Genomic DNA, 23,088 nt, shown 5'->3' with positions numbered 1-23,088 from the left:
AAAGACTAAGAAAGTCCCTTTCTTCAAGAACTAACAGCATCAAATGAAACGGTAATGATGTGTCGACAATAAATAAACATTGTTTTAACACGTTAGAGCACTAAAAATGTATTTGAGATAATAACAGTTCATAATCATTCAATTTCTTTGAATTGTTTATTATTACAGTTTATAAGGGTGCTGAGATTAAATTTAGATGTGCTTGATCACCCCTAAAAATAGTAAAATGTTCCTAAAAGTTTCCTACGATTGGTCTAATGGGATTCTCGTAAGGTGCCATATTTTCTGACGTGTATCTTCAACAAGGCAAAGAAAATAACTGACAAAATATGTCTTTCATCAACTATCGACATTGTTTTAATTTAAGCAAATCATCATGTCCAAACGCAAACATGTTTTCCCGCGCTTCACTTTGAGAATGCTTTCCTGCCCTCTAGTGGCATTTTTACTACATTACTGAAAGTAAAGTATCAACTTTCAAGCTGTTATTTGGATTACATAATGACATGGACTCACATTCAACACAGACATTATCCAAATGTACTTAATAACTGGAAGCAAGCCTGCTCTGCTGTTTAGAGGCACTTTGAATAAAATGCATATCCTACTGCAAGAATGGGTACCTGAACAGAGAAAAGTAATGATGAGCTTTGGAGTAAGATAATAAACCTCCAATACTTACATGGAGGTTGAATTCAAATAAATATTAATAACACATAAGTCTATAGTTTAACACTGCTAATAACCAAACAGCATCACAGCGGTTCAAATACCTGTTTTGCATTTACAGATCAATGTGTAACAAATCACCTTGTTAATTGCCCTTCTAAAGTAGAGCAATAGAGATGGCTCTGTTATAAACTAATCACTGTTTGCTTGCTAAATAATCATGTTGAGGCTCACTGGGAAGTCAGCGGTCGGCCTAAATTGTCCGCACTAATAGCCAGAGAAACAATGTCGCAGCTCGTGGAGTTGTAGCCCAAACAATGTCAAACGTTCAGAGAGGACTGAGGTTTACATATAATTGCCGCTTTATTCGACATGTCGGCTGCTGTCATGCGTTTGACATTAAAATGTGTGGTGTTTCATATCATTCATCATTTCATATAGGGCCTACTGGAATGTATGTTGCTGTCTTCAGATTACCTGGCGAATACTTGGTTTCAAGCAAGTTTTTGCGCATGCGCAATTCATTGTTTTGACTGAAAATGCCGTCGGTTTCGAAAACGGCGGCTAATGCTTCTCCTCAAACCGAGAAACCAACCCACTATACGTAAGTAAAGCAACTATTAAAACGTATAAAACACGTATTTTACTAGATACTGGGCCTAATTGACGTATAATGTATAGTTTACTGCAGACGTACCAGTTTTCTTTCACTCGTGTTTGTGTGTTGGACACGGTGGTTTTCCTTTTGTAAATTCCGAATGCACGCTAGCTGGCGATGTAGCTCGGGCTTCGTATATTTGCTGAAGTAAAACTATTCAATTCAAATTTGTTATACTATATGTAGTTTGTTAACAGGTTGGTCTACTGAGGACCGTGCATATCCAACGCGCGTGTCTCATGTTATTTAAACAAATGGATGCTAACAATTTACGATAGGCAATTATTTTCTTGTGTTGGACCATTTGGGAACACGCAGTCACAAGACAGTTGTTTGTACCCATCGCGGAACTTGTATCATCATCAATGATTGGACCAGAGAATAGTCTGAACCGTAATCTAGTTAGTACTTGCAATTTGTCAGCTACGAATCGATAACTAGTGCTACATTGCCAGTTACGAAGTTAATAATTAGAGCTAACTCATAATGGACCCTAAATCTAAGTTGCGCTTTAAGTTGCTAGTGTGGTTTTGGAAGATATAGAGCTAGTAATCGAAATAAACGTATGCCAACCAACAACTAGCTAGCAAGTGGCTACATAGTTGTCAGTCAACTTGTGCTCAGTCTGTATGTAAACAAATAGTCCCCTGTTGGAGTGGGGAATTGGCTTGACTGTTCTGTCTACTTAAATAATGCTAGTAAACTATACTATCATAACTATTACGATAAAGAATATACTATTGGTGATAAACTATATGCAACAGTTATCTTCTATAAATCATGCTTTTACGTAATAAACTAACGCTAGATGAACTGGCTTAGCACATGGTTCATATTACGAACGCATGTAGCTAGCTTAGCTAATAGCTATAGCTAGTTTTTGTTATGATACTAAACTTGTAAGCTAGCTAGAGCTAGCTATATCAAGACTCAGGTAATGTATGCAATACAATAGATAACGTTAGCTAGTTTAGCCACACTAGCGGAAAAACTTAGTATTTGCTTGCTCGTAGAGTTACAGTGCAAGAGAATTATTGGGACACTCGGTTAGGTCTAAATCAACCAATGGCTTATTTATGTCAGTAATGTTTTCGTATTAGCTAAATAGCTAGCTACGTAATACATGTTCATTGTCGTTATATAGTGTAATTTAAAGATAGTTTCTATCGCAGATCTAGCATTATGTTAATACATCTTCTCTTAATATTGCAGGTATTTGAAGGAATTCAGGACCGAACAGTGCCCGCTATTTTTGCAGCACAAGTGCACGCAGCATAGACCATTCACCTGTTTCCATTGGCATTTTCTGAACCAACGGCGTAGACGACCAATACGCAGAAGAGATGGGACTTTTAACTACAGTCCTGATGTTTATTGCACAAAGTACGACGAGACAACAGGCATTTGCCCAGACGGAGATGAGTAAGTGCATAGTCACTCCAGCGTATGGATGAATTGTTTTACAATAGCTTAGCTAACTAAGCTGCTGTACTCGCTGTCATGTGCGACATTCGATTATAAAGCAAAATGTATAGATTTGAATTACTTTATTGAATGATTATTGATTGTTCACTTGGTCATTGATACACAATTTCTCGATTAATTAAGCGTTCTTCGTTAGTGTAGCCAGTTACCTAAATGAGTTTTTGTCTTTCAGCTGTGTTGCATCTGGCTACATCCTTGGGTTTGATCTATTGATCTTTAACTCGTGCTTGAAATAAATAAATCGCACACCACCTGCACGTAGTCATCTCTGGCCAAGGACGCGTGTTTATAATTCCATTAGTGTTGGCACATTTGTTAAATCGGTTGGAATTCAACATATTCTGAGTGCTTGTTATTGATAATATTTGTTCCTTAACATATGTTAACACATATTTATAACCCAATGCAATGCATGATTGACTCATATTATTTTAAACTATCAAATGGGTATAGTTTCACAGAGATTCAGAAAAGGTCTGCAGAATTGGTTTCCCAGACTTATAACGTTACTTACTGGTCTTGCAAGCAGGAGAAACTCATGCTACATAGCCACTGGTTATGCTCAAGGTCTGTGTTTTATCCAGCACAAAGCATGTATCCTGGCATTTTGTTTTTTCATCTGTTTACCCTACTTAAGCTTGTTGTGTTCTTGGATTGATCAACTCCTTTGTCATATAATCTGAAGGAAGAGAGATCTTAACCAACATTTGTCCTCTAAGGGATATTTTCTGAGTTGTCTTACACCTGAATCAAATATATACTCACTCCTTACTCACTCCGTTGTGTACATTGTGTACACAATGTACACAACATATTTTTATGAAAGTGAAAGTTTGAGGAGTTTGATCGACTGAGATGTTTCTTAAGCGAGACTGTAACATGCATGTATCTTATTACCAGCTATGTTTGAAGGAAATGCAGCATGTGACAAGCATCATTCCAAATCAGAAAGATCTGACAAGAGTTCCATATATAGCAGCAATGAAACTGTACTATTGTACTCACATAAAGGATTCTTTGTTCCTTATTCAACTGCTTTTTTTCCAGTAATATGTTCAGATATGTTATCATAATTTGGTTTTGCTTTCCCCTGGAGCATGGCAAACTACATGACCTGTTAATGATTGAGATTAAGTAGTCCAAATATGTGATTGTGTCGTCTTTGAATCATTACATTGTTTTTAGTAATAGAATACCATTTTAAAGTGGTAATTTCAAGGAAATGATAATATAGAGATTGTGAAGAAAAAGCATTTCTAGTCACTGTTAGACAAAAATATGGAATACTGTGTGTTGAGGATGACATTTTTTTTCCTTCTGCAAGCAAACTGTTATTCTCTCTGTTACCATATCATGATATCACATCAGTTGTCATGGTTACTGTTGCTACCCAGTTATAGAGCGTTTTCTATATCCAAGATTATTGGTAATTTCTTTCCTTGTGGCATGATTGAGGTATTTAATGTATTTCTGTACAGATTTAAGTGCTGCTTTCCATAAATCAAAGGGTGTCATAATCTAAGGCAGATTTTTGCATTCTTGGTACTCCCACTTTGGACATTAGTTGCATTTTTGTTGTTTGCCATTGTCTGCTCTGCATTTTAAACACTACAGCATTATTTAGTACTGGCATTACAATTCCATTCCATGATGCTGTTAATATGCTATAAATGTCAGTATCACATAAAAAAGATAACATGCAGAGTAGGTGTTTGTATTTAAAGTACAGTAATGTAAATTTTGACATGGCCTTGTTTTGGGATGTCCTTGTCTTTCTAGCTGTCCCTACTTACACCGAACCACTGGTGACACAGAGCGCAAGTACCATCTACGCTATTACAAGACTGGCACCTGTATTCATGAAACAGATGCTCGTGGGCACTGCGTGAAAAACGGCTTGCACTGCGCCTTCGCTCATGGGCCACATGATCTCCGCCCCCCTGTCTATGATATCAGGTGAAACGTCATGCATGACCATAATAATTTCTTAGTCGTAAACTCTGAATATGAAATACTGTCTACTTCCGATAACGTTTACCCCGCTTAACTAATTAAGATGAGTGAGCTAGAGTACATTCTATAATACAAAATGTCTATCTGTTGTGGATTTAACAGCAGATGCTTAGTGCTCTTATAGACTTTGGTCATAAACAAAAGTTTTGACAGCCACACGTCTGTCAGTCTCAAATTATTTCATGATACTGCTTTTCAATAGTGGTTAAACAGCCTTGTAAATTGTTGCCTAGCAACTGTTGAGCAAGAAATGACTAATGCCTAACCATTGCCTGGATATTTAACATTTACTGCTTGGTGTTTTTGTGCTGTCTATGTGCATGTCCTTGTCTTTATTTTTTGTTTGTTTTAACAGAGAAATTCAGGCTCAGGAGGCTCTACATAATGGACAGCTGGGATCTGGGGAAGGCATCCCTGATCTTCAACCAGGTGTACTGGCCAGCCAAGCCATGATAGAGAAAACCCTGACAGAGGACCCTCGGTGGCAAGGTGAGCAGGATACACCTGTAGCAACCTCACATCCTGAGCAAACATTACCATTCGATTGTTGGACTGGATGTGAAGCAACAATTGTAATCTGTGCATTCCTTGCAGATACAAACTTTGTTTTGGCAAACTATAAAACAGAGCAGTGTACCAAGCCTCCCAGACTATGCAGACAAGGCTATGCCTGTCCCCATTACCACAACAGTAGAGACAGAAGAAGAAATCCACGAAAGTTTAAATACAGGTGAGATCATCCTATTTAGGCTGCCGACCAAAGTGTCTCAACTTGGATATATTCTTCCCCCTCATGTGACTCAGATCAGTTTTTTTCATGAAAGTGTGAACTAGGAATGGGCGGTACACCGATTACATAGATATCACTGCGCCACAAAATGGATTTTGCAATACTGTCATCCCCGTGATGAATAAAAAGTAGTTTTTCAAAAGTTATGTGGCCAGCATGCTTTTACAGTTTGCTGGAATATGATAATGGCCAAATTTTCACAATTATGTGAACAACAAAACAAAAAAGGGATATGGACAAGAAATCCAAATTGAGCAATATGTCTGTTTGTAGCTTCATAGTATAGTGACAACTGAAGTGGTAAACAAAACAAAAAGCTAATCGTTGTGAATGTTCCTACAGATCTACTCCATGCCCTAATGTGAAACATGGGGATGAGTGGGGAGAGCCATCGAAGTGTGACAGTGGAGATAGCTGCCAGTACTGTCACTCACGCACAGAACAACAGTTCCACCCAGAGGTCAGTAGGCAGTTAGTTTTCCAGACACATTCACTTCATTCATATCAGTAAAACAAATATAAATAAAGTGTTGTCTAATACACCAGCCTTGTTGCTCTTACTTGAAATCCTATAGATATACAAATCCACCAAATGCAATGACATGAGGCAAACAGGCTATTGTCCCAGGGGACCGTTTTGTGCATTCGCCCACGTAGAAAGTAAGTAATTCTTTGGCTTTCTAAAATCTTTGCTTGCTGATTGAATGTCTTTTGGGGTCTTTGGGCCCTAGACATCTTCAAATGAAACAGGAGAGAAAAGTAATCTGACATAATTCGATTTTAGTTTAACCTTGCGGTAAGGAAAGAAGGGAGCGTTAATATGAAATATAAATGGATCTTTTGTCTTTGTGTTCCTCCAGGAATTCCTTCCACTGAAGAAACCATGAGCTCCTTGCTAACAGCCATGCAATCGGGCTCCCAGTCCAAGCTAAACTCCCAGCAGTATTCTGAATGTCCAGTCAGCGAGTGGGGCAACAGTGCCAACTCCATTAGCAGCACAACCAGCAACAATGGCCAAGTGGGAAATGTATGTTTCCTGAATTCTACCCTCACCCTTCTTCTTTCCAGTGCCTAAATTGTATTGTCAACTAATAGATTGTTTTACAGGATTTGTATTTTATTTATTTATTTTAGTGTTTTGATTGTTTTGCTCATATACATGTCATCTCGTTTTTTTATTTAGGGAGAACAAGTGCAACAAGAGTCTCTTTTAGGACCAAATTCTCAAATTGCTAAATCAAACCATTCACTTTCTTCACCTAACTGCTCTTCAGCCAATCATTTGAGAGTTTATTTGGCTCCAAATTAATCTTAAGACTCTGTGTACTTCTCTCCCTCAGGTTTCATGTTCAAATAGTCCAACTGTAACGCCAAGCTCAGGAAGCAACTGTTCATTATCCCCAATTGGACCCACCGGCAGACCTAAATCCCTAATTAATGGTAGCTTATGTTCAGAGTCCACCACGTCCAGTGTCTCATCTCTGAGGTGTAACTATCCCAAAGCTCCGGGCTTTGAACGTGAGGACCAGGTACAATAAGACTGCTCTCATCGTTTTCTCTATGTGTGAAGACCACTGCTACACAAAACAAAGGCTCACTTATTTGGTTAAAGTTTAAAAAGCTTACTCAAGAATTTCTTTTAGTTTTTTGACTTGAGCTTTTTAACATGACTGCATAATCCATATTCTGTGAGATTGCATGATTTGCAGTTGCGAAATGCCTGATTCTTGATTTGAAGCTGGAGCTGCAGATGTTTGACTGATTATTAACAACATTTCCTTCTCTTTCAAGAAACTTCTTTCGTCTCATGACCTGGGGTGTGATGGTCTTGTGTGTTGGTCATGTAAATATGCTGTCTGTTCTCAGATAAGAACCCACAAGGGACAGAATGATCAAAAGTTGATGGACCAAGAAAAACAGGTAATAGCAGCAATCCAACCAGGTTTTAGGGTTAGCCTGAGTTTACATATTCCAACAAATAAATATATATTTATATATATCTTATTTATTTTAACTTATTATTCAACTTAAAAACTGCCTGGTGGTTGTTGTGTTTCTGAAGCTGTTTCTCACATGACCTTTATTTTCCAGACACACAATTCTGTATTCTCTGTAGTGAACCCTTTGGCATCTAGTATAACTTCCAGTATAACGTCAAGCTTGGCGTCTAGTATTGGCTCCGATAGCTCCTCACCCACCACCTTATCAACAATGAATGCGAAAGCCACCCCATTTTACCCTGGGAGCAATACAGTGGAATCTGTTATAGGTAAGTTTACCTCTTCAAATTAAGTGATTCAATATGGGTTTTTTAAAACACACAAATGTACACACATTAAATGAACAAAGAGACATCCATTGTGCCCTCTTGTGAACATTTTGATATCTTCTCTTGTAGGTTCTGCTCTTGATCTCAATTTTAGTGACATCAATGTTGCCTGTCTTGATAAAGACCTAGAGGAGCAAGAAAACAACATTTTCGGATATGCAAGTAAGAATACATACAATGCCTACTTTTGTGTAGCCAAATTTGAGATTTGGAACTACCTCACCTGAGACTGATTGTTTTTCCTCTGTAGATCAACGGTTAATAGGAGGTTCTGCCCCGGTAAACATTCCTGGCTCACTTGCACGGTCCTCGTCACTCAATTCATCTTCGTCACTCTCTGCCTCCCCTCTGAGCTCGCTCTCTCAATCCCTGTCCCTGCTGTCAGGGGCGGTACCCCAGCATCCACAGGCCCACTTAGCCAAAGCTGAGCATGGTCTTTTGGGAACGCCTACCTCCACTTCCCAGAACTCCCTGGGTGAGTTTGCATGTTCATCACACTCGTACTCATCACACATGTAGCTATTTTCCCTTTTTTGCGTGAGCATCAAATCACGTTCCTTGTCCTCCCTTTAGGTTTGAATGGGGGAACGGGCAGCATATGGGACTTTGTGAGTGGCAGCTACTCTCCCAGCCCGTCTCCAGTGTTCAGCAGCCTCACCTCCACGACAGGAAGCTCCAGCAGCACCGATGTGACCCGTCTCCTTCGGGAGCTGGAGGAGGCCAAGAGAAAGATCAAGCAGTGGGAGGATGCCTGGCACCAGGTCAAACAGGTAAGCCATCGTCCCATGCCGCGATCACGACCGCATGACATTGTCACTGTCAGAAATATTACTCAATATTAGATCAAGCATTGCACAGTCGGTGAACACGTTTAAGAAAGCTTTATTGCTTGCGGCCGGCCCACAAGGAGACAACATCACACGCCATTGTGCTACAAAGTTTGTCCGCTAGCATGTTGTGCTAGCAAGCTATTTAAACAGAACTGCTCTTGACTGTTTTCGGCTAATACAAGCAAATGTCCAATGGCTCTGCTTTCATTGGCTCCCTTGCATAGACCTGGTGCGCGTGTGTGCGTGCGTGTTTGAGTGTGTGCGCTCCCTGACCCCTGTAAGCTTGACCAACTTTTTTATGGCCTCTCCAGTAAGATAGTGGTCAAGCCCAGGTCCCCTTGTTTACGTAAGCCTAGTGTTACCCAGTCACTCACACATCTGACGCTGCTTTCTCTCTCTCTCTCCCCCCCCCCCCAGGCATGTGAAGCCTGGCAGAAAGATGCTCACGATGCAAAAGAGCAAGCAACATCAGCCGAGTCGGAGCGGCAGCTGGGAGAGCAGAAACGAGAGGACACCGAGCGCAAGCTGAAGGAGCTCCAGCGGGACTTTGATGCGTTGTGTCGCTCCCCTGGAACGCCACTACTACGCAGCTATGGGGACCTGGATCAGCTCCCTCTGCCGAAGCTTCACTCCATCCAGAGCCAGCTGCGTGCTGATTTAGATCGTATAGACGGGGTAAGAAGAACTAGATCAACTTACAACTTCTAATTGATAGTGTCCGACAAACCCTTTGTCACCTATTATACAACCGTTTAAAGTACAACATGATCTATCTAGAATTTGTATTTGACCGTTTTTGCATGAAGCTTACTTTATTTTGCTTGTCAGTTGTAACTGAAACTCTTTCATCTTTTTCCAACACAGGTAATATATCAGCTTCAGTCAAAGAAATGTATAGTTTGCCAAAAGCATGACCGTTGCATAGTTCTGCAGCCTTGCCAACATTATGTACTTTGTGAGAACTGCGCATCTAATAAAACAGAATGTCCCTACTGTCAGACAAAAATATTGAAGTGGTGATGTACAATTAATCAAGGTACTATTTAAGTAATTAGCCCTTTGAAGAACTACTAATACAAATATACTTGTGTGTGTATTTATATATTACACACACACACATGCTTACATTTTCAAATAGTTTTGTGTTTCAGTATTTCAAACAGTGGTTTAACTAATAGTTATATTAAAGCGTATTGAATGATGTTTGACTGACAAGCAAGTCCTTAAATATAATAAGTAATTTTGTAATAAATGAATGACTAACACACATCCCTCATTATATTTCTGGAAATTTGCCCCGATTTGACTGTTCATAACTTGACGCATCAGTCAAACATCATTATAGCGACCATCTTTGTGAAGATTGATTACTTGTTAAAGCACTTTGTTGAACTGGGAATTTGTCAAAGGGTATTTAGAATTTTGCTTTAAGCTGCTTTGTAGTTTATTTTATTTTTTTCTTATTAGATGTATATTTTCTCTAAATATGCTAATGTATAAAGCTTTTGTGTGTACTGTGAAACATGCTAGAAAATTTAGTATTTCCTATTATTAAATCATGGTATAGTTCTATATATCTTGTTAGTTTTCATAGAAAAGTATTTAGTAGTTTCTACTATCATTGTTGAATTTACATTTTCAATCAAATAAGTGCAAACCTTGAATGCATTTTAGACAGAACCAGCAGCTGTAATATCAATAAGGCACATACTCGATGTTAGGGTATCAGTTAATCTATCTGTATAGTTGTTAAGAGGGGCACTTGTAGTATGTGCAAAAGCCTGACATGTTTGATTATTTGAGGACTTCTAGCCTCTTAAAGAACATATCTGATACTTGGCCTCTCATTCTCAAGTGCCTTGCCTTAGAGTAAAACGCTGTGCATCTATGTTTAGGATTGATAAGTAGACAAACAGTCTAAGCTCGTCTAAGATGTCTGCAAAATGTCTACTTCATCTTGCATAAACCTAAATATGTATGCCATAGTGTATTTGCCCAAATATTATTTCAAAGCATTTTATAATTTATAGTATCAAAACATACCTTGTCAGTGCCTGAATGCTGACTTCAAATCACACCTTAAACTTAACCCCATTCCTTGTCTGAATTGGCAATGGTGCTTCTTAGTGTAGCTCCATAGCCCATCCCAAAACAAACGCTTCTTGAGATCTGAAGGGGTGTGACAGTGTTAAGGTGGTAATGGCTCTAACTTGCTCTCTGCTTGGCTGGTTGAAAAGGCCACCACACTGTTAACATTAGTCCTTGAGATTGCCTCAAGCACAAAACAGTTAGGGGTTGATTTGGGAAAGGGAAGATTACATTTAGTAGTATGCAAATAAAAGGACAAAATGGTTAATGTTCTTGTGCGAAAGACAAGCTCAATTTACACTTAAGTGCATCACCTTGTAGTGTTTACAAAAATAAAATCAGTGGTGGTGCACCCATTGGTTGCATTTTCAAATATGACAGTGTAATGTGTTTAGGTTAATCTAATTGAAATGACCTTCTACTGTGTAAAAACTAAACAAAATGTTTTTTTTTTCTTGATTTGTATCTTGGTTCTTGCTTTTTGAGTTATGTAAAGAGAAACCAGGTACAGCTTTTGCAAGGAATTAAGCTAAATTTGATTTATTTACATGTATGGCGATGAAGCAACTCAAAATTAACTTGTCTTGGTGTCTCTTAGAAATGTAGTCAAAGGAAATATTACCTGGTATTAAGTAAAGACTGCAGGCAAAAATATATTGCATGTTTTATAGTATGTGCTTTGTTAACCAGCTATGGATCTAGATTTCACTGCCAGAATATTTGTATTGACTCATTTTAGCATATTACTGGGTTGATCCTTCACTTCTGCAAGCTCTTCTGCTGCTGGTAAAAAATGTATTAATGTAGTTTCTTGTAATACATTTAGATGTTTTGAATGTGATTGTGCACAAGCAGTTCCGATTACAGACATGAAAGCATCAATCTTCTGTAGACATAATTGTGGGAGGAAAAAAAATGTTTTGATGACATTTTGGTACTTTTATAAATCTGTTAGAATAATTATATGGACCTGCTGTAGAATTTCCCAATTCTTGCATTAGTTCGGAGAATTCTGTTGATGTTATTAGTCTGCAGTATTTTGTGCATTCTAAACATTACACCAACTTCAGTATCAGTAACATTTTGATTTCTCGTGTAAAGCCAACTAAAGGTATGATGTCATATTATCCTCTCTAAAATGAACCAAAGTGGTGATGTACCTTCTTCCTGTAGTAATTATCATGGCATGTTTTAAACATTGCGTACAGTATGACATCTCTTCACAAGTAAATAACAGAAAAGTCTATGCCATTTGCTTTTGTTGACAATATTGATGCACTCGAGTCCCATTTTGTAGTTCAACCAAAGACCTCTACTGTTCATAGTTGTTCTGTTCTTTTTTGTATTTTTATAACTATTTGCATTTTAGCATTTAGCAGCTAAATAAATTAAACACAATCTGACAGTTACCAAACCTTGTACCCTATAGGTTGCCATTAAAGTGCACTTAATGGCAACTGATGACATCACATGGCTTTTTTATTTTTTATTAGTGGGGTACACAATTTTTTATTCTGAAATGTTAATAGACAGCATCCTAACTTGAGATTCATATGTGCAACACAGAAATCATTTGATGTCAAGATGAGACCTGTTTTAAATTGTCTTGGGTGCACTGATCTCAAGTTAGAAGGAAATGGAATTGTCTGTTGTCTACAGTGAAGGAATGTCAGAAGTGAATGGCATTTGTGTTAACATTGTGAAATTGCCATATATATTATTTTCTGAATTATGTTTATTTTTTGTACGTAAAGTTCGCTTACAGAAAAAGTCAATTAATCAGTGCTGAATATGGATGGTTGTGCACTATGTGTATGCTTTCAAAAGTACACCTAAACTGTAAGGTGCTTTCCTTGTTTAAGTACATGTCTTTGCTTAGTGTTTATATTTTTTCACAATTTTTTTGTTATTGGAAAAAGTCAGTCAAGATTTGGTGTCCTTATTGATTATATAATTAATTGAATTGTTAAATAAATAATTACTGACAGGTGAAATAACAGGAAACAAATAGCAATGTTTCCCTTTAAATAATTTCCATAGAGATGTTAATTTAACATGAAAACCCTGAAATATTGAATGTACCGTTCTAAATTAGATGTACACTAGGTCACTGGAATAATATGGAGCAGTTAATCCATAATGATGTAGCATCTAGTTTTGTGAATTGATATACAATTAAATAAATTTATAAGATTTAAACACAAGTTTTGTATTTGTCAGTGTAATGAGTGTGGGGACTATAATTGAAGCTATAGAAGAATCAAGGTGTTCATTCCTTATATTCTTTTTGAACTAACTACCGTTGATAGGTTTATTAAACTTCAATGGAAGAGAAACCTGAGAAACTATACATATTTTGGGGCCACCATGATCATATATCTTTATTCTCCCAAAAGACATATCTGTATTTTGATTTCTGCCAGTTTAAGTCTTTAATTTAACTTTGTCTATTCATTGGAGTTTCTCACATTAGCATCAGGAAGTAATAGATGTCTGGTTTATAAGAATTAAGTAGAACGTGTAAATTGCATAATATTTTTCCTTTAGTGTATGAGACACTTGTTTTACACTACACCAAGTTATGCAGAGGTTAACAAAATTCATAAACCTTTCATCATTGGAATTAAAATATTTTGTTTTGTCTGAAATATGGAGTATTTTGTCATTCATGCACCACACAGTGTGATAAAAATGAGTCATGGAATGTGCACATTAAGATAGGCAAGCTTGAGCGGAGTTTAATTGAATTTGATTTTTATTCATGCACCACACTTTTAGTTATATAAACAGTTAATACAATATGTGTGTAGCAGTGTAGTGCAAGACACATTTCAGCCCTGCAAATTTCACATATTTGGTCTGTTTGTGATTTCAGCAATTGGGATTTGTCATTACTGTGGTACAATAGCATGATGACTATCTGGAGACAGGACATCAAATAGGTAGCACAGCAGATGTTCAGCCTAAAGCCAAAACAAAGATAACATGTATAACGTATATATACTTGAAGCCATTGGGGTGAGGGAGGGGGTGTTAGACATTCATACAAGAAGTATGCTTGCATTAAATGCTTGAATACTATATTAAGGTTAATTATGTAAAATCTTACCTCTTTTTCAGTGCAGGGGTAAATGATCCCTTTTCCCACTTTTTCTAGGTCAGACCTCTCCCTGTAAATTCTAAAGCAAATGCTGGTTTAGTAAATGCACAAGTTTAATGTAAAATGTACAGCATCAACAAGTTGAAACATTCAGGTTTGAACAGGTCAGCATGAACAGCATGATTGTCTCACCTTTCAAGTATGGAGTCGAAACAGGTCACAACATTGTCTCTCTGAAGAGCCACAACAAGACAGGGGCCCTCTGGAAGATGAGGAGTCTAGAGGATACGCCAGAGACCAGGCATTAACACTCCACCAACTTCTGCCTTGCATGTCCATTAGGGCATATACACAGTAAAAATCACACCCCATACTACAGTAATATCCCTCCCGGTATCAGAGCCACGCTCACCTTCCCACCCAGTGTTTTACTGATATGCTGCCACTGGGCCTCATCCAGCACGCTCATTCTTCCAGCCACAAGGTGGCAGCCTGCCTTAAGCAGGCTCTCCAGGAGGTCCAGTTGGAGGGGCACTCGGCTAACTTGCAGAACATTAAAAGGCATGAGCAGACAGGTGGTCTGGCACAGGGCACTGCGTACTAAGGACCCTAGCACAAACAAACAAACAACAGGACAATTTCAGCCCAGCTAACAAAGTTCAACTGCGGCTGAAAAAACATCCAACGTAGCAAAACACTTGGTCAACACCTGGTCGGGAATTATCATTCCAAGGAAAGTTATTCAGTAATCACAGTGTAGTAGTATCATAGCATAAGCTGTATGATCAGTTTGGTTCTTTAAAAAAAGTGGGTCTAAAATATATCATCTCAGTCAGAATTGAGCAAGATTAAGAGATTGGGATCTCCAGGTTTCCGAACCTCCATTTTTTCCTGACTCCATTAGGAGTGTGAGTGATGCCTTCTCCTTGGCCATAGAAGCCAGAGCATAGCTCTGCTCACGGATCACACAGGCCACAGAGTCGGAGTGTACGCAGGGTATCTGAAAACACACAGTTTTCATCAAAACATCAGTTTTCACACTGTGGATACGACACGTCAGGCAAACCGCATGGCTACCCGTGTGGAGAGTACCTGCTCCCGTCTCATCGTCTCAGTTTCTGTGCAGCACATCCCTTTTGGAAACATCCTTTTCACATCCTGAACAGCTTCCCGATATGTAGCTGACCCTACAATGGCAAAAATATTCATGACTCACATTCATGTTCTAAACACAATAGTAGAGTCCCAGTCTGAGCTTGGCTGTTGATGTTATTGATTGGTCTCTGTTGACTTGAAGGGTGGCCTAGCTTGGGGGAAAGGTTACTGACCATAGATGCCACTGTGAGGATGATCCGTGCCATAGTACGCCCTCCACAGGAACTGGTCCTGAGCACGGGCCTGAGTCCGGTCTTCTGGTCCTAGCAAGTCCAGAAGTCTTTTCACAGCATTCTCTCTCTGGAGACTGAGAGCCAGCGAGGGGCCAGAACACAGGTGCTGCACCTGGGCTTCTACATCACAAGGGTTCTAAACAAAACAAAGAATAAACCTAATGGGCTAATGCAGGAAACAAAATAAAATAATATTTTGCTAGATATTTTGTCATGTATAGGTCACACAGACTGTAGAAACGAATATTGACAATACAATTACACAAACATGTCCCATGACATCAAAAAAATGTCCTTTGCTATAGGTCAGTCCCAGGATTACCTTGTTTGTATGCAGCAGGGACTTTGCTGTGGATGTGTCTAGCACAACCATGCGCAGGCCTACTACGGTGAACCCATTCTGCTGCACTTTTCGAAGGATTTTACCCAGAACATGGCTCCAGACTCCGGGCTTGAAGAGACACAGAGTGACAAGTAGCTGGGGACCTAAGAACATGTTCAAGAATGAGTTCTCAACTCCTCAACAATGTCTCCAAATTGGTCTTCAACCTCATCAGAACTCACCATTTGCCATGCTACTGAGAAGTGACACACTCTTGGAACCTGAAGTAAATAACAATGTTGTTGTTTTGATGTGAGACAAAAACTTCAACTGTGGTATGCTATCATGCACAGCTGGCTGTCCTCAACCAAACAAGAGTACAGCCAAATAACAATCAATCCCTAAAGTGCAAAGAGTACAGATCGAGTAAAAGCATGACTACTTCTGGTGGATTGTATTATAGCAAAGGGAAAAAACTAGGTGTAAAAATAGTTGCAAACGTTAGTTAAAAGTAATATATTCTCTTTAGAATTGGAACAACTTGTATTCAATTGTATTCCCTTTGTTTCCTGAATAAGACAATGTCATCTGTCAACAATGTTTTAAAATTTAAAAAAAGATGTATTTAGTGTTGTTCACACTATCCAATCACTATTCTTTCAGCTCTTTCTCACCAAACTTAGAAGTGGTACATACCAGGTGCGTTGATGTAAGGTGGTGGCAGGAATTTCAGTAATTGGCGCACACTGTTATCTTGAGATAAAAGAACAATACTTGTATTGTTAGTATCTACCTAAATCAGTTGGTTCTATGGCTTAAATACTTTGTCCTGGCCAATACATGTATGCAAAGTGTGTCTTGGACAATTCATTAACTTAATCCAATAGGTCCATTGTAAAGCCCTAAGAATGTGGCCATTGGCTTGGTGCAATCTTGACAAAGTATTTACGCTCAAGATACTATGAGGTTAGAGGTGTACGCCCATTGAGGTTTTACCTGGGATGATCTCGCAATCAAAAAAGAAGAGGAGAGCCTGTCTGTATGCTAGCTCAGGAGTGGAGGACCCCAGCACTTTCAGGCTCCGAGGGTCATCGCTTGGGAGGAGCCTGCGTAGCGTAGCATAAGCGTTCACTCTCCTCAGGACACACACCAGGGCAGGAGATGATGCCAGGCCTGCCAGGCTGCTCTGCCACAGCTGGTCTCCTACTTCGAAAGGGCTAACTTCTCGGGCCTGCTGCCGGGAAAGCGTGGGTAACCACTTCAGTGCGAGAAGCTCAAATCCACCCTCCTCGGCATTGCCTTGAGAAAAAACAAGGGACGAGGTCACTGACAGTATCAGTGTGATAAACGATAGCAATTCAAATACTTTCAAAGCATTCAAATGTGATCATCAAGCTTTATATATATATGGGAATGTGGTAGATAAGAACCTGTTGGATTCTGTCTCAGGGCTCTTTCTAGGACGCTCAGTCCCTGGCTCATATCCGTGCCCGACAAAGTTAGAACCACAACCTGCTCTACGTCAGAGCTGGTTGGAGAACCATGACTGGACAGCAACACACGGCACGGTTCCGGCACTTCCCACATACTCCCTCCTGAAAGCAGAGCATCACCAGGAAACAGGAACATGGAGACAGGCAGGTGGATAGGGCTAGGGACTGCAAGGACACGACTCACCAAAACTGTCGAGCAGGCTCTCAGCGTAGGGCAGGATGTGGAAGAAACAGCCGGGGACCATTTTAATATCGTCAGACAGCCTGGAGAGGGTGCATCCCATGACCCCCTGCTCCTCAAATCCCTTCACCAGGGCTGGAGAAAAAAAAGCATCAAGAATGTCAACACACACAAGATACACAGACACACATACACCGATTCAATGAATATTAACAAAGCGCCTGCGATTTGAATAGAGAAACGAACATGACATATTCCTTTCCTAATCTATCTTCAGCACATGAGCGCTATACCTGCAGGCAGGCTGGCACAGTGCCGCAGAGCATTCTCCCTCCTCAGCAGAAGGACAAGACAGTGAGAGGACAGCTCCACGTGATCCTCATCCAAGAACACAGCAGGGGGCCTGCAGAACATGGACACCTTGGGAAACACACGCAGAGGCCTCAGGACATGGGGCAAAGAGCAAATGATGAATGAACACTTCAGGAAATAGCAAAGCAGTATAATCTTTGGGATGAGTCTGTGTTTACCTGCTGGCTAGTGAGTCTCAGTGCCTGTGCTTGTTTGTTGGAGAGCTGCACCCTCTTGAGCCCTTTCAGACTGAAGCCTCTGCGCTCGCACACAGACAGCACCTGGCTGTAGCAGCATGGGGCGACTACGGGGCTCACGACCAGGAACACATCCGCTGCGTGGGAGATGGAGACGCAATCACTCGCTGGCTAAGACACGCAATTGACATTTAGAACATTTCAAGACTAAATAAGAATGTAAAACCAACATATGGGCTTGTTTGCTTGGTTTTATGTCGAGTTACCTGTCACTGTGGCACACAGGTTGGCAGATGTCCTGGTTAGACACCGTGAGGGGGTGGCTTTCTCGACATCACTAACGTCAACGCAAAATTTGGGACGAGGGCGATGTCAGGATAGATTCTATGTTGTCATATTTTTTTCTGCAAAAATGTTGTATTTCTGTATGTATATAGTCTTGTACACACCTGTCACCCAGAGTTATTGCCTGATCTTGTGTTGATGAGGCTTCTGTGGGGGCTCTCTCTGCAAACCACACACACAGTTCCCTCTGCACCCGACTCGCCATGTGAGGGGAGTAGAACAAGGGCTGGTCTTTGCAGCTGCCGTGAAGAGCATTGATTGACACTGGGTCTGTCTTCCTGGCCAGCGAGGGGTCTGCAGGGCCAGTGACATCCTGCCACACAGCACGGGCATGAGGACCACGGAGGGCCAGGGCGAGGACGGGCTGATTGGTCCCATCGTGGTCTTGACCACATGGTTTACACCCTGCAGAGAAACCGGGGAAAGTCTTTACTGGTGTTACATTCTGGCCCACTTATGCTGCTGGACTAAGCCTTAGTTAGACATCATTCATACCAGCACTGTTTGTCAGAAGCTCAGTAGAGGGGTAGAGGAGGCGAAGACCACAAACATCAAGGCCTGAGTTGAAGATGAGCTGAAGGGTGTGATGAGTTGCTAGGGGTTGCAGGATCAAGGTTTTGTATCCCAAGGCAAAGACTACCTACAGGGGGGAGGGATACAGAAATGTCAACGCAATACCCTTATAAAGACTCAAAACATGCAGCCATGATCATAGAAAAATGACATACAATAGATTTGTGACGAATAATATAATATCTTGGCCTGCTATAAGAGTATGTTGAACAGCTATGAGAGCCTAGTCAAGGAAGAAGACTCACCTCTGTGTGTAACTGTTGAGTGCACATGGTCTCTACCCTTTGGCAGCTAGGGTCCTGATTCTCCAGGGTCTGCCAGTAGAAGCCTGGACTCAAACCAAAGGCACTATCCACAGCCTGGGATGGGGCACACAAGTTCCCACTATAGTGAGTATGGCCTTCACACAATGGTCTGTGTAGTATGTGATAAATCATCTTCGAATCACAGGTTGTTCGTTCTACCCACCTCTTGGTCTGAGTTGACAGAGACGAAGCAGCTTAGGCAAGCCAAGGGAATATGGCTGACTGGAAGGCTGGCCTGTGGCTCCAACAAGGTTCTGAGCTGCGGCAACCAATTGGCAGCCACGGTGAGAGGCGTCTGGGAAAGGAACTTGCAGACTCGATGGTGGAATGCACTTCTGCCCTTGTTCACAGCCCTTTTCTATGTAAGCAGAAACACTGGATCACTTCAGGTGTTCAAATTCTCAGGGCAGAAGATGGTGTGAGACTTTGGGTGTCTTTAGCTCACCTTGGATTTGGAGCAGAGCAAAGTGTTTTGTTCGTGTGAGACAGCTAAGATGTGAAGAGCCAGTCCATTCTCTCTCCATAGCTGCTGAAGTCCTGCAACCCAGAATGGAGCTTCGATGCCAGCCTTGTCCTTACATCTAGGGCCTGGTCCAACCTACCACACAGCGCATAGCCCCCCGTAAGTAAAGAACGAAATGTCCCAAACAAAAAAATGACCTATCTAATAATACAAAAAATTGCAATTTACCAAGGACAGAAACCAAGAGACCAGAGTATTGTATATGTGGGATTTAGTTGTGGCTGACTCTACTGTTTGTGCTTTTCCATGACTGTTGCCAGCCACAATGCCTATACTGGAGAGGCAAACAGTCAGCAGTAGGCTCTCATTTTTTATAATATCTGTGGGCAAAGTCTTGACTGACTGTAGGTAAGAAGCCTCCTGGAGAAAGAAAAAGAAAACATGTCGGTGCACACATTTATCAGATCCTTTCAGGAGAAACCAGAACACAAACATGATTGTCATATATCAAGATTAACTTACAGAGTCATAAAGGACATCTGTCTTCTCGGCAGCTGGCTCTGTGTCATTGACAGATCTCCTCGGTTTGTGGCATTCAATTTTCTTTTGGAGCTGATGACGCTGTCTGTGCTGCAATTTCTGCTTCAACTGTTCTTTCCGTTGCTGGTCACTGGCACACAAAATAAAGGCATTCAAGCACTGTTAATCATCAAGGTTGATGTTAATACTTTGTTGATCATGAAGATGATTTAATGAAAGGTGGATTTTACTTTTGAGGTTTTGGCTGTTTAGTGGTTGATGTCTGCTGAGCAGTGGGCGCTCTCGCAATTAGTGGTCTGTTTTTGTCACCCTGTAATGCTGGGGATTGGCTGTTCACATTTGGCAGTGAAACCTTTGGAGGAGGAGCTTTGCGCCTTGGCACATTTTCACAACAGCTCTCACATCCAATGGATCCTCCTGTATCCTCTACCGGTGCTGAGTGTTTTCTGTTTGATTCAATTCTTTGTCTATTTGCCTCTCGTACTCGTTGGAGTAAGATACTCTTTCCAGTTCTTTCCCTGGGTGGAGATGGAAAGGAAAAGAGGCCAATAGCAATGTGGGAGTCATAGACAATCCTTTGATTGATGTTAACACATAATATTTACCTTCTCTCACTGATGGATCCGGAAAGAGTGTAATTGAGGGCTTTCTCTTCAGGCGATTTTGTGTTATTTAAGATTGGAATGGTAGGTTTCCTGAAATTTGATGTTCTTGTTGTCTTCAAGGCAGATTCGGGACAACGCAAGTCAATATATACAGTTGGTGATTCTTGGCGGCTGAGTTGCAGCTCTGCTGCCATTGTTTGAGATGATTTTCTCTGTCCAACCTTCTGACTGTACCATGCACAAGCAAATATGTGGTACTGTTACTACACTATTCTACATATGTACTTAAAACACTTAAAAAGGAAATACATGTAACACTAATACATTGATTTATTTCACATTACCTGAAAATGGGATTCTGGGAAATATGTAATTGAGGCACAGAAACCTTCGTCATCATTGCTGTTTTTTCTTTCACTTCTATTTCTTCATGTGACTGTTTCTTACAGAAATCATCCAATCTTTCCATTATGCTCTCCTGAGAAGTGTGTGGGAGTGTCCCTTCAGTGTTATCACCTGTGACAAAATGGAGAATGGTATTTATTGATTATACAGGAGCATCCTCCCTGCTTCTGATTAAAGCCTTGATGGTGAATGGCATCTGAAAGTCATTTTAGTCATTTAGCAGACGCTCTTATCCAGAGCGACTTACAGTAAGTACAGGGACATTCCCCCCGAGGCAAGTAGGGTGAAGTGCCTTGCCCAAGGACATGTCATTTGACATGGCCGGGAATCGAACCAGCAACCTACTAGCCCGATTCCCTTACCGCTCAGCCACCTGACTCTAAAGACTAAACAGTAATTACATTGAAAATACAAAACCAAAAGCACTACTTTTTATTGACTTAGCATATTAATTTTCCTATTATTAATGAATTCCAAACCACCTGTGTGAAGTCACCTGCTGTTATATGATCACCTGACATACTGCCTTGAATGATGAATTCGTCCTTTTGAAGGGTCTGGAGGACCAGATCCAGATCCCATTGTTCCAGTGGCTGTTAAAATCACAACATTTCTTTGCTCAACAACATGATTTAACATTATATAATCATTTTGTCAGTCAATAGGGTTGTACTCTCTTCCATTGACTCAATTTAAGTAGGCCAGTCTGAAAAGCTAAAACTCACCGTTAAAGACAGCATGGGAAAACCGTCATCAGCTTTACTATTTTCCAGACATTTATCAGAATTGGTTGCTTTTCTCCCCAATGTTGGCAAAGTACCAACTGTTTCTAATGTGACTGGTCCAGTGATGTATGCATTTGTTGTATGCTTTTTGTTCAAACATGTATAGTCTTGGTGTTCTTTCATCTCCATTGTAGAATAACAAGACCATTGTCTGTCTGTCTGAGATGATTTAATAGCGTAATCGATGTGAAATCCATGTTTCTCAATACCAGGGTTGCTTGTGGGCTGCAGTGTTTCCTCTTGGGTTGAATTTGTAGCTTCACGAACTCCAAGAGTTTCATTCGTAGGCTCTACCTGATCACACAAGGTGTTCTCCGTCCGACACTGCGACACCTCCTAATTAAACCCACACACAATTTACAGTTAATCTGCCATGAAATATTCTCTACTGTTTATCACTATTCAGCGAAGGTGAGTTTGCGCAGCGTACCTCTAAAACGTCACAGCCTTCCCATGACACTGAGAGGAACTCCTCAAAGTCCTCTGTGTTTTGAGGGATAAGTGCTGTGGGTCTGCGAAATATGGCTGTGTCTTCTCCGTTCTCAGACTGCAATAATGAAGAAAAGTAAACAACGAGAAGTGCGCAATCTAACGTTTGCAAAAGTATTGTAGTGTGCCATAACTACAGTAACATAGTAGTGTGCTAATAGTTACACCAGTACTAGCTCTGGTTGTAGGCTGTACAGTACTGAACAGACAGTGACTGTGGCTAACGAACTTACTTCACTTATTGACGAAGTGTCTGAATCGATGGATGGAATCCCCGATCTGATACTTTCAAGCAGTGAGCTCCAATGTGAATGATTCAAATCCATATTAACAAAAGAGTCATATATTCTTCACTAAACAACAACTAGTACTATACATTACATGAAAAATGTGCGAAAGGTGGCTTGCTAGTTAGCTAATCTAGCCGAAATGCCGGTCGGTTGCTATGACAACTGTCAAGACAACACATGAAACATTTGAGTGGCAGCCCGCGCCAAAGACTGGCAAAGTTGAGTTCCTGTTGAGCTATTCTGTATTGGTAGACCATGGTATTACTAAATAGTTCTCTTATGTAAACTAAATTAGTTAGACAGTATACTACTGCGGAGGGAACTCAAGGGACCTAATTCACCTTTTTATGGCCGCTACCTCAAACTTTAGTTTAGAAAGAATTAAGCTACAATG

The 23,088-nt window shown here is 40.4% G+C and overlaps 2 protein-coding genes across 8 annotated transcripts; one reads left to right on the top strand and one right to left on the bottom strand.

Annotated features, from left to right (window-relative positions):
• The first annotated feature begins 1,144 nt into the window (after positions 1-1,144).
• Positions 1,145-13,510, top strand: unkl (unk like zinc finger). 4 transcript variants are annotated; one of them, XM_084678160.1, is made up of 16 exons: positions 1,145-1,273; positions 2,540-2,749; positions 4,592-4,768; positions 5,181-5,314; positions 5,420-5,555; positions 5,958-6,075; positions 6,191-6,275; positions 6,476-6,642; positions 6,956-7,144; positions 7,482-7,535; positions 7,707-7,884; positions 8,014-8,106; positions 8,195-8,419; positions 8,518-8,714; positions 9,192-9,449; positions 9,639-13,510. In XM_084678160.1, exons 1-16 carry the CDS (start codon positions 1,209-1,211, stop codon positions 9,792-9,794), a joined length of 2,442 nt encoding a protein of 813 aa, XP_084534286.1. In that variant the 5' UTR covers positions 1,145-1,208; the 3' UTR covers positions 9,795-13,510. The 4 variants fall into 4 exon arrangements, with proteins under 4 accessions (XP_084534286.1, XP_084534284.1, XP_084534288.1 ...); XM_084678158.1 differs by having other exon boundaries at positions 7,407-7,535; XM_084678162.1 differs by lacking the exon at positions 6,956-7,144.
• Positions 13,511-13,599: 89 nt separating this feature from the next.
• LOC146253396 (dynein axonemal assembly factor 8) lies at positions 13,600-22,867 on the bottom strand. 4 transcript variants are annotated; one of them, XM_084678775.1, is made up of 31 exons: positions 22,638-22,867; positions 22,346-22,462; positions 22,125-22,251; positions 21,856-22,043; positions 21,627-21,723; positions 21,070-21,241; positions 20,726-20,953; positions 20,351-20,638; positions 20,103-20,250; positions 19,809-20,000; positions 19,563-19,715; positions 19,281-19,475; positions 19,058-19,171; positions 18,735-18,879; positions 18,344-18,644; positions 18,161-18,231; positions 17,877-18,031; positions 17,640-17,766; positions 17,350-17,481; positions 17,103-17,267; positions 16,669-16,971; positions 16,369-16,425; positions 15,915-15,953; positions 15,673-15,836; positions 15,291-15,486; positions 15,055-15,149; positions 14,842-14,962; positions 14,375-14,571; positions 14,155-14,240; positions 13,972-14,041; positions 13,600-13,825 (listed from the first exon to the last, which is right to left on the bottom strand). In XM_084678775.1, the coding sequence occupies exons 1-31, from the start codon at positions 22,728-22,730 to the stop codon at positions 13,754-13,756; spliced, it is 4,608 nt and encodes a 1,535-aa protein (XP_084534901.1). In that variant the 5' UTR covers positions 22,731-22,867; the 3' UTR covers positions 13,600-13,753. The 4 variants fall into 4 exon arrangements, with proteins under 4 accessions (XP_084534901.1, XP_084534899.1, XP_084534900.1 ...); XM_084678773.1 differs by having other exon boundaries at positions 21,856-22,251; XM_084678774.1 differs by having other exon boundaries at positions 21,645-21,723; positions 21,856-22,251.
• Positions 22,868-23,088: the final 221 nt, after the last annotated feature.

This window comes from Hypomesus nipponensis, chromosome 17, assembly GCF_054491055.1.
Source record: "Hypomesus nipponensis isolate SF chromosome 17, ASM5449105v1, whole genome shotgun sequence".
Classification (NCBI taxonomy): Eukaryota; Metazoa; Chordata; class Actinopteri; order Osmeriformes; family Osmeridae; genus Hypomesus; species Hypomesus nipponensis.
The sequence above is the reverse complement of the archived record's forward strand: the minus strand, read 5'-3'. Positions and strand labels throughout refer to the sequence as shown.